The sequence below is a fragment of the Cavia porcellus genome, unplaced genomic scaffold (assembly GCF_034190915.1).
Source record: "Cavia porcellus strain 051 isolate PalLab524CR breed Dunkin Hartley unplaced genomic scaffold, mCavPor4.1 scaffold_1, whole genome shotgun sequence".
Classification (NCBI taxonomy): Eukaryota; Metazoa; Chordata; class Mammalia; order Rodentia; family Caviidae; genus Cavia; species Cavia porcellus.
The window spans coordinates 27,229,415-27,241,581 of record NW_026947484.1 but is presented as its reverse complement, the minus strand read 5'-3'; the positions used below and the strand labels follow the sequence as shown (position 1 = coordinate 27,241,581).

Genomic DNA, 12,167 nt, shown 5'->3' with positions numbered 1-12,167 from the left:
AATGCTGAACTGCCAACTAAATATACATTTTTTTTAACTGCCAAAAGTAAATCATTCATGTAAATTTCCATACAAACACCTAAAAGGTTAGAGAATAGGTACTTTACTGAGATTATAAAACATGTTTATTAAATGTGGTTTATATGTGATGGAATTTAGTTAAGACTTACTTTCTAAGTGCTTTTAAAAATCTTTGATAGCTCTACTGCTATAAATAAAATATTGTTTTAGAGTACACTATGCATGTTCACTATTGTTTTATTTTTCTTGTAGTTCACCATTAATTTTGTTATCAATGAATTACAATCTTATTTTTACATACCACGATATGAAACAAGTTCCTTATTTTGATTACATAATACAAACATATCATCCTCCAAAGTAATAAAATTGAGATACTGATCAAAAACCTAGAAACAAATGAAAAAAATTTATAATCAATTTTATAAGTCATACTAAAAGTAAATTTAATTTAACCTAGTAGTACCAAAAATGAGAAAAATTCTAATTCCATCCCATAACTGAAATTGTACTTTGTGGTCTAATTGGGTAAATATGAATTCAAAAGATTAAAAAGCTACAAAAACAGCAAGTATCAAGGAAGAGAATATTTTCAAAAAACAAAATTTAATCAGTCTAAAACTCTTGCTTATGATGGGAATGGATACTAATTGTGAAGAAAACCTACAATTTAAATTTTTATGTTTACTGCAATTACATTTTCCTAAAAAGTCACAGTATGTTCTTATACAATGTTTCAATATATAATAAAGTTATGCCAGTTTTATTAAGTACAAATGAAAGCAAAAATTAAGAAAAATTACATTTAAACAAACTGTAAATCATTTCTATTTTATATAAAATTAATGAGAAATTTTGAGCAAGAACATTATAGAAGAAACCTCAAAAGTAATTAGAAGTAGCAACCAGACTATCTAAATTTAAGAATAAAAAAAAATCTACCAGTGGGGAAAAATATGAGAAGTCCTATACAGTCCTGTGTTTATGTCTGTTCCATATTCAAGAAGCACAGGGTACAAAAGGGCTAAAACTAGGAATATATTACAAACTTATTGGTAACTGGAGCTGAAACTGTCTAAAAATTACTATGATACAGGACTGCTGGCTTGTTGCAACTTTTTTTGTCTTACAATACACAACACAGCCTCTTTGAGTCCTCTCAATACATCACCACTGGTTTGCACCACTGAGAGTATATCCATGATTGTCCCATTGGGTGACTTGTACCGTTGGTGGTTCAAACAGGTCCAATCACTTTTATCAGTCTTTTTACTAATAAAATTGATAAAAAGTCACCTAATGGGAAGTCATGCATGTACCACCACTCAGCAGCAAGATATAGAATTATGGCCCAGTTGTGAATGTATTAGTAAAGAAAAGATGTAGACAATATAGTGATGTCAGTATTACAAATGAAAAAATGTCAATATATTCTAAATACAATCAATGACAACACAAGTGCACAACTGTTTCTCAACTGAGTTACAAAGGCTATGCGGGAAGTAAAAATTGATTCTGCTTTTTATCTTTTAAATTCACTGAATATTAGGTTCCTTTAGTTTTGTTCACTTTTTTTAGTTTAAGGTGAAGACAACTTACATTATCAGAACTCCTTCTAAAAATACTGAATTAAAACATTTCTTATTGCTGTGGTCATTTGTAAAGTAAGAAATCTATGTCCATGAATAGCTTTCAGAAGTGTTAATAAACTACAATCACAAAATGTCCTTCATCAGCCCAGATCACTTACCTTGGCTACTTGTGTTACTGCACTAGCTGCTAATGCTGCATTTGCAATATCTTCCAATTTACTTCTTGAAATAGCAGAAATAAAATTTAAATAATATGATTCATATAGCTGATTACGAAGATCCTATAAATACAGTAAATACTTAATTCTTATAGAATAGTATAAAGGAATACCAAAAATAAAATCTTCAGTATAACAACAAAGTTTTGGAAGATAAGACACATATTTAAGAACAGGTTATATAACCGACAAAAAGTATCCCAAGAGAACAAAGTTATGAAGTTTACTGAAACTTACAAAGTTATGAAATTATATGAACAGATCTCCAGTCATTGCAGTATACTGTAGCATAAAACTAATGTGAAGTAGCCTTGATGCATTTTTTTCTTAAAAATATCCAGGAGTAGACATTGTATGATCTAACACAATAAAATGGCTGTTATATTTGGCAGGCACTACCTTCTGCTGGTCATGTAGTCACACAAAAAATACGTCCATTACTGCACACACAAGTATTAGAATTCCAATTATCAGTGTCAGAAATGTTTCTTTTCATTCATTCAAAAGTAGTGGAATCTAAGTTATGCAAGTTCTTAAACATAATAATTAAACTCTAGAGAAAGATATTTCCTCAAATCTAAGATGCTATTGATTATAGCAGGCATAATCATGTACGTATGACTAAGCAAGAATAAATGCTCCCAATAAAATTTTATGACACGATGAATTTTAGGCTGCATGGAATTTCAGAGATATTAAAATATGAGATACTGAGGGGCTGGAGCCCGTATGAGGCAAGTAGTTGAATGGCAGTGTTTCAAAATGGGTAGGAGGACTAAGAAAATAAACATATTCAGGGTATTGGCAAGCAGATTTCTTAGTGTCAGAGAACAGAGTTGAAAATTTATAAAAGAAAAAAGGAGAAGCTAGAGTAAATCCTGTGTTGAAAAAATACCTTAGTTGTGGAGTTTATCTTTCCATTTAGATAGGTGGGAAGGAGAGGAAGATTTATAGAAATAAGTGGAGATACAAAACTATGTATGCCTGTGTATTTATTTCCTAGCTTTGTCCATTGAGAGGATCCAAGAAGACTGGCACCACTATGTATGCCCAATGTTTAGATACTAATCCTTAGATACCATTCCCTATAGAACACAAGGCTCCTATAACAAACAGATATATCCAGGGGTGGGTGGAAAAATTACAAAATGAAACTGGAACAACTTATTATGCAAGGAAGACAGTGGTCAAAAGAATGATGGACACACTTCTAAAAGACACAGAAGTCCAGTAAGGTTGTAGGATACAAGAAAAGCATATAAAAATTCTCCACAATTGCAACGAACAATCCTAAAAACTGAATTAAGAAAATAATCCCATTAATTAAAAAGTACAAAGAAACGTATCTCACAAGAGAGCACAAATGTTATAAACACAGTATTAAAAGAAATTAATGAAGGTCTAAGTAGGTAAAGACATCCCATGTTCATAAATCAGACAATTTATACTTATTAGGACCATAATACTCTGAAATTAATGTACAGATTCAACACAACACCTATTAGAATCTCAGTTGGCTTTCAGATAGAATCTGACAAGCTAATCCTAAAATTTATTTGAAAATTTAAAGGATTCAGAAAAGCCAAAATAAAATTTGGCATACGATTATAATGAAACATTGACCATAGAAAGGAACAGTAGTAGCCAGGTATAGTGGTACATGCCTGTGATCTCAAATACTTGGGAGACTTAGGCAAAGTGCAAGTTCAAGGCCAACTTTGGCAAACTAGTGAGGTCCGGCCTCAAAATTAGAAAAAATTAAAACAAAAGGGCTGGAGAGGTACTTCAGTGGTAGAGCACACTTGCCTTGCATGTGTGAAGCCCTGGGTTCAATGTGCATTATCAAGGGGAAAACAAAACACATTCAAACAAAAACACAACAAGGGCAGACCTTGAAAACCTTAAGCTATAAGAAAGACGTTAGATATAAAAGATCACACACTATGAGATTCTGACCATATGTAGTGGAAGGAATACACAAATCTTTAGGAACAAAAAGCAACTTAAGGACATGAAGGGATAGGAGTGGGATCGGAGATATAAAAGTTAAAGGGTAAGTTTCTTTTTGAGATGATTAAAACTCACTGCAGTGATGTCTGCACAATTCTGTGAACATACCAAAAATCATCATCTACATAATTCAAACAGAAAAACTGACTATCATGATGTTTGCTCAACTGTGTGGATACATTAAAATTCATCACCTCTACAATTTAAATGGATAAATTGCATCGTTTGTGAATTATATTTTGATAAAGCTATTATTAAATTTTAAAACAAAGGAAGAAGGAAGAGATTGGTATACAGTACTTTTTAAGTAAAAAAGAGCAGTTAGATTTGTGCAGGGTAAGAGGGGATCATAAAGCTGCCCAGGATAGAAAATACGTGACCTTCACTAACAAGTTAAATAGCAATTTGATTCAAGAGTCAATAACAAGTAAAGTAGCTGTGATTTGTGGTAGATGCTGTTAGCCACCTGTCCTATAATCATTTACTTACCCTTTTCTTTGCTAAAAGAATTCAAATTTTTTGAAGTAGCAATAAATTTATCTCAATACTAAATTCACAGCATCTCCTGAAACTAATTCTACCCGTAGGGACATAAAGGAGAGCCTTCTGGAGTTTCTGGAAAGACTTAATTTACTTGATCAAAGTGTACAGTCAGGGCTAACATTGCTCAGCCATGAACACAGATGTGATGTCAATATCTGCAGTTGCCTTACATGGATGAAGCAGCAAGACAATGAAAGTAACCAGAAATGAAGAATCAGAAAGAGAGTGAGCCTAAGTTTGATTATTTCATCATGCTCTTGCACCAGCACGAAATTCCTACCCACAGCCTTCCTATTATCTGGGAAAATGAAACCTCTATTTTTAAAACTAATAAAGTTTTATTAGGCTTTCTGTTCTGTAAAGCTGACTGTTTTTACTATGTTGCTTCTTGTGATCAAAAAATGTAAAATCATTTAAGGTATTTTAAGTTCAAAGATAGTCTCAAAAATCAAACTGAAAAACTGGGTGAAGGCGGTTTGATGCTTATTCTGCCTACCTAAAATACTTTGTGGAAAAAGTTTCATTTGATATTACTTAAGTATCAAGTAGGATAAGAACCCATATTACCTGGCACATTCTATCAATATTTTCTTCAGATGGCATTACAAAATACACTGCAGGTACATCTGGAATAGGATCTCGATCAGAGTGCAAAAGCCTAGAAGTAAAGAACACAAAACTCATTTCTTTCATCACTTGTTTTTTTGTAGTAGCACATGTTTAGAGTATATAATGTTTACATTACCTAGGTGGAGCTGGCACATGTATGTAACAAATCTTAATTCCTTTTTTGCCCCTGGACTCCCACCTCTTAGTCCTCTTCCCACTTAAGATCTAGCTCCTTAATTCTAATACCTATTTTTATTTTGCTCTTTATTTACGATTTGGGTTTCTCATTATATGAGAAATTATGCAATACTAAAGCTTATGTGACTGATTCATTTCACTTTCCTACGAACATCTTAGTCACTTTTTTTAAAAGACAATTTAACATAATATTTTTCCAGTACTTGCTGCTCTTAATCAGCTAACTTAGTTAATAAAGCTTTTTCCTTAAAAAAAAAAAATGTCTACCTAGTCAATATAAATATTAGGAAGGTCTTAATTTCTCATTATTTTTCATTTATTCTATTCAATCTGACTTACTTTTAGTATTTCTTGTGGTCAGACATTTTCTCCTACCACTCTTCTTGAATGAAAACTAAAACACATTCAAAATCAGTTTTATACCCAGTTTTCATAGATGTATGGGGTTTGGAGATGGTGCTGGTGAATGGGAGGAAAGTACAGGTTTCCCCAATGCGGAAAACAGAAAGTTACTGGAGGCTTTAGAAACAACGCAAAAATTGAATGACAGATGAAATCAAAATATATTTTTAAATCAAAGGTAACTGAAAAAAGGTCCTTAAAACTGAAAAGGTCCTTAAAAAGTTTAATTTTTGTTTGTTCATTAGTTTTTTAAGTGGTGGCAGAGATCAACACCAGGGCCTTCAACATGCGAAGCTTTACCAGTGAGCTACAGTCCCAGCTCCAATTGACATTTATGTATTCACTACTTCATAGAAGAACTCATAAGAGACCGTCTTACAATCCCATCCATTATATACTGAAGTTTTTATGCCTCAGGGAAGATGTTCACTCAGACATCCCAATAGCAAATCACAAAATCTATTTATTCTTCAAGACTTACCATGCTTCTATCAGAAAACATGACTGACATTCTGTTTCTAGAATATCACCACTCAGCCATGTATCTACAATTGAGAAGAGTGAAAGGGGCACATGCTGCTAGGGGCTGCATTCAATGGTTTCTTCTATTTGTCTTTTCTTCCAAACCTGCAGTACAGGAGACTGAGCCCAGACCTTTTGCTCTGAGCTGCATCCCAGCTCCTTTTTTATTGAGACAGGATCTTGATAAATTTCTAAATTGCTCAGATTGGGCTCCTACTTGCAATCTCACTGCCTCATCTAGAACACTGGGATTATAAGCAATACCACACCTGCCTAGGTTCCTTTCTGTTGGTTGTCCAACTGCCTCCTACAGGGCTACAACCGCCACCTCATAATCTGGAAATTTGTGATTACTGTTTTCCTATAATCAGTCTAAAATAGCTTTCAGAGAATAAATGCAGTATTCTCCAGCAAATAGGGAAAAATGGTGAGAGGTAAGGTTTGCAAGAGTTTACCATCATAGTTAGGCAACCATTCTTTGCTCTGGTGGCAACAGCTCTCTACCTCCTAGACTCTTGAACTGACAGATGCTCCTGTTACCCTTAAGGAAGCACTGAAGGGCCTCCTTCTCTTAGCCACTGTAACTGAGCCATTATGATTCAGGAGGCATCAGCACAGACTTGATGGCTGTCAAGCATCTGGCCACAGCCCTGCTACTAACTAGCTGTCTAAATGTAAGATACTTAAGCTTTCTAAACTTCAGTCTTTTCATTAGTAAAATAAAAAAGCAAAACAGTATCAATGACAAAAATGCTTATTAGTCATCCACTATTTCCAAGGATTGCATTCAGCTAAGTTCAGTTTAGTTCTTGAGAGCCCAGTACCAAACCAAACTTATATTTCAAGTCTAGTATTAAAATGAAGGGAAAAAATTTATCACCTACTATAATTCATCATGTCTATGGTAGTATCAATTCTAAAATGTTTTGTATATCATTTAGAAAACATGTCATCCACTGAAATATGGGTCCTAATTACAGACACATAAAAAGTGTGTCCTGTATTTAGAATTGATGCAACCGGGTCAAGTGTAGCTCAACAGTAGAGAGCTTGCTCAGCACATAAGACTCTGTTGTTCAATCTTGAGCACCGCCAAAAAAAAAAAAAAAAAGGAAAAAGATAAAAAGTAGAATCGATGGAACACAATATTCTACTAAATACAGACAAATTACAGTTAGAGAAAATATTCATTATACAATCTAAGAAGTTAAACTGATCAATACAGATTCTGATGTGGTAGTCAGTAAATTTCTAAAACCATATTCCCAGTAAAGGACTACATTTCAAATTCACTATGTTGTAATACCATATTCTGGACTTCATTAGTACATAAAAGTTTTAGTTTGTATTTATTCAGGAACATAGCCTGTCTCCAAACATTCTACTAGACAAAACTATTAATTAGTACAATTTATTTTTATCAAATACATCAGAAGCAATATAATTGAACAGTTGTTAAGAAGACAATATACCCTTTTTATGATGATTAACAGACAACACTTTATGTAGTCCCTTAAATTTTTCATATTGATAAATTAACTCACTTTTTAAAGATCATTTAAATTAAAGGACTAAAACACTTTTGGTTGGGCATGGAGGCACATGCCTGTCTGTAATACCAGCACTTGGGAGACTGAGGCAGGAGGACTGCTGAGAGTTCAAGACCAGCATGGGCTACATAGTGACATTCTGCCTCCTCAAAAAGCCAAAAGAAAAGGGTGGGAGGCAGACCTTAAGACAGTTTTAGAGTTGAAATGGAGCTAAGGTTCCTAACATTTCTCCTTTACAGAGAGGGCTGAGTCTACAGGAAAAGATATGAGAGATATTTTCAATTTTGAAATTGTATAGCATCAGAGTAAAGATTATTTAAAATCTCAGAAATGAGGGTTGAATAAAAGATGCCTGCAAGCAGGCGGTCGTCAGTTCAATTCCCGGTACCAATAAAAAGAGAAAAAGAAAAAAAAAAAAAGTGAGAATAAAAGATGCCAGAGAAAAATATTCTACACTATTTAGATAATATAATCTAACATCACTTTTTTCTGTAAATGCTCTTTAATAATTTGACTTCAGGGTGGCTGAAGAAATCGTTCATTATGTATTTGAAAATAAATACAATTACTAGAAATACATAAAAACTCACAGATGCAGAGTGATTCCCATATCTCTCAGTTCCTTCACAGACAGCAGAGGAGAGATTATATCTTGGCCAAATCGGTCATAAATGAGAACCTTAAAAAAATGTGTTTTAAAAGCGTTATCAATGAACCATCAATAATGTTAAAGTGTATTTTATCAAATCAACTATGCAGAATTCTTATCTTTGCCTCAACTTAATATTTTCCACCACTGTTCATCACAGAGTCCACATGCAGTAGCATCAGTACTTAGGTTAAAATAATTACATAAATTTTTTGTAAAATTTTTTTCTAAATTAAAAAACCTGAAGGCTATTATAATTTAAGTTTTAATAAAAGGTTTTGAATATTAGCAAATTTACACATTCTCTGCTTGTTTTTCTTCCAGTTCACATATATAGCCTTTCTAAAAATAGGCATAAAAAGTTAGCAAATCCACAGCAATATATTAACAAGTTCATTGCCATAAAGAAAATTTAGCAACTTAAATATTACACATAAATAAAATATTCATGTGAAAAATTAAGTCCCTAATCTGTCAAATGCACTTCCTCACATTCTAAAAATATTAAAACTGATGCCTTTGAGAAACGGTAACTCTAACTGGGCCTTCTAATTCAGTTAGTTTTTGAGTTAGGGCAAATAAAAGAGATCTTTAACTGATAAGCAGTTTTCAAAACCAGGTCAGTAATTTCTTAAGGAGAAAAAACTGCAAATGAGCATAAAATATGCTGTCATGAAAACAGGTTTTTCTGAAGTGCCAGGAGTCGCCTGCAGAAGCTAAAAATCTTTCTGCTGTAGCTATAATAGGTTAGATGTTTCTCTCAAAAGATCTGTTTAAATCTCTATTTGGAGTACTCCTCTCTTATTGGCAGGTTCACTTTCTGTAGTTTGTTACCGGCAGTCAGTCACAATTAGAAAATATTAAATGGAAAATTCTAGAAATAATTTTTAAATTGTACACGCTTCAGAGCAGCATGATAAAAATCTCACATGCCCTACTGTTCTGTCCTGACAAAATCTTTTGTGGTCCGTTCTACACTGTCCAGGATGTGAACCCTCATATCCCATGTATTCATGCAGTACTTACTGTTCACTTATTAGTCACTTAACAGCTGTCTTGATCGTCAGATCTACTGCCACAGTATCACAGTGCTTATCTTCAAGTATCCTTTATTTTATTTAGTTAGTAACAGCCACAAAGTACAAGAGTAATGACACTGGCAATGTCATTATAGTACACTGATCTAATTTTTCTGTTTATTATAGTTGTTCACCTCTTCCCATGCCTGGTTTATAAATTAAAGTTTACCACAAACATGTATGTATAGGAAAAAACCATAGTATATAGTCCTCCTAGGGAACTGGTTCTGAGATTTCCACTAATACAAAAATCCTTTTATGTGCAAGTCTCTTGTATTAATTGGCATAGTATTTGCACACAACCTACATAATTCTCCTGTGTACTTTAAATGCTAAACAGTAATTGTTTAGGAAATAATGAAAAGTTCTGTGCATGGTCAGTACATATAAAAATTTTAAAAAGTCTTTTGATTTGTGGTTGGTCGAATCCAGCATGTGAACTCCATACAAAGAGTGATGATGGTACAGAGTTTGGTACTATCAGCAGTTTCAGACACACACTGGGGAGCTTGGAATGTATCCCCTGAAGATAAGGGAAGGAGGTGTTATTGCATATGTATTATTCATCTCGTGATATAAAAGGAATGGGTAGGAAAAGTATGTGACATAAATGGGTATCAAAGAAATCTGTTGGCTATTTAACACTCAACATAAGAAACTCATTTATATAAAGAGCATAAGAAAATGCCCACAAAAAAACAGAAGGGGAAATAACTAAGGGACACTGAAACTATCTATGAATTCAATATAGACCACTTTAATCACCTTGAGAGATCTAACCCAAAAACTTGTAAGGATTCATGAGAGCTTTCAGAACACTCAAAATTTCAACAAAGCTGTAATGTTTTTAGTTTTTCTCAAGAGATTAATATAAATTACTTGTAAATTACTAAGTTTAAATGTAATCAACTATTGTTATCTCATCAGCATAAACTATCAAATGAAGCAGTCAAAGAGTACGAATTATAAAGACTCTAGTGCATTTGTGAAAGAAAAGCTAGATTGTTTTTTGGTTCAATGAACAGTTTTAGTAATAGTTTCATATCAATACATTAATAAACTGGTACTGTGGTTTACAGGTCACTTTCCACTGAACTGGTTAGAATGGACCAACTCAGTGAATCTATCCAACCCCAGGAAAATTTGTAAGATCACAAGTCTGGACTTGCAAAGCTAAGGAACAAAACATAAATCAGGTAAAGACCTAGCTGTAAAATTTGACCCAAAAGATCTTTGGATGCACTAGATGAATATTTGCTGGTGTACTGTCTCTTTCATTTCATAAAATGGTTATCAAAATAATTCATATTAAGATGTTACTTTAAGTAAAATAAAATGTTCATGAATTATAACTAAAATGTACTACAGTATTAGTTCAGTATTAAAAAAAAATTACCATCAATACCATCAATAAGGGTAAGAGACAGGAAATTGTTCACATTAAGTAAAGTTCTTACCTTCCATACTGGTTCTCCTGTGCTGTTTTTAACATGAGGAACATTGAAATTCAACATACGCTTCAAAGCAACTGAAAACAGAAAACTTTGTCAAACATAACCATTGTTTTCTTAGGATTTTACTTTGCCTCTATATTATTTTTTTTATTACCCAAAACCAAAATGTATGGGGTCAACACAGCACATCAAAACTGATTAACAAAAAAATTGGTGATGTAAAACCTGGGGTCAGTCGTTATAAAAATATTCCATCAACAGCTAAATGGTGTGTGTTTGGTGAACTGTCAAAAATGTAAGGGCATCTGTCCCAGGTGAAACTGCAGATAATGTTCAGGTAGAAGAGTTTTTCTATTTTTCCTAATAATTTCATGCTACATTTTATATAGTTGCAAAAAGAAAAATTTTTTCAGCTATGGTCTTGCAATAACCTTGGAAGGTAACAAGTCTACTTACTGCCTAATGGAAAGTTACAGATGAAAACGAGTCTTTCTAAAAACAAAGATCGTCTATGGCATATAAAATTATAAAAATCTTCATAGAGCAGGTCTATATCTAAGAGTACATTTTATAACTAATTTATCATATCAGATTTAAAAGTTATACTGCTTAAAATACTGTTGCTGAGGGAAACCCTCAAACACAAAAATAAGACTTTCTTATCAGTAGTTAACTGATAATTCCAACTAAGAAATATGCAATTTTTAAAAAGTGCAGCAGTTATGATCTATGATTACAGTATTTTGTACTTTTTATTGCTCATCTGTTCATGTTTCATAGTAGACTCAATATTTTCTAAGGAAAATGATAACCTCTTAATATAATTCTTTGTGAAACTGAAATGACCACATAGTCAAGAAAATACACTAGTTAGATAAGCAGTGGTGATCCTACAGCACATACACTGCAGCCCACTGTTTATTTATCACTGAAGGCTCTAAAACGTTCCCCATCACAGGCTTATGTGATACAATTTTAAAGACGAGCAACCATGTAATCTACTTGGTTCATTTTTAAAAACATTTAGAATAGGTCTTAAAAAGTCATACAAAATGGGGCTGGGAATTTAGCTCAGCCGCATAAGCGCCTGCCTTGTAAGTAGGCAGGCGTGAGTTCGATCCCTGGTACAGATAAAAAAAGAAAAAGACCAAAAAAAAAAAAAAAGTCATACAAAATAACCCACTCTCCAAACTCCGAACTCCTATCACAGAACCACATAATATTAAGTCATCTGAGTATCAGTTTACAGGAAAACTAGAAAAACATCTATTAAATACTTACAAGTTAAAATGTAACACCTTTATCACCAAAGAAAGTACA

General features: G+C 33.0%; 1 protein-coding gene across 6 annotated transcripts in view; it reads right to left on the bottom strand.

Annotated features, from left to right (window-relative positions):
* Scfd1 (sec1 family domain containing 1) overlaps positions 1-12,167 on the bottom strand; it is a 95,395-nt gene that overhangs the window by 79,510 nt on the left and 3,718 nt on the right. For all 6 annotated transcript variants that reach the window (XM_063246442.1, XM_063246426.1, XM_063246429.1 and 3 more), the window contains exons 2-6: positions 10,851-10,921; positions 8,256-8,344; positions 4,952-5,042; positions 1,772-1,894; positions 323-410 (exon numbers count right to left, since the gene is read on the bottom strand). In XM_063246442.1, the coding sequence (XP_063102512.1) occupies positions 323-410; positions 1,772-1,894; positions 4,952-5,042; positions 8,256-8,344; positions 10,851-10,921 (462 nt within the window). The remainder of the gene's footprint in view (positions 1-322; positions 411-1,771; positions 1,895-4,951; positions 5,043-8,255; positions 8,345-10,850; positions 10,922-12,167) is intronic.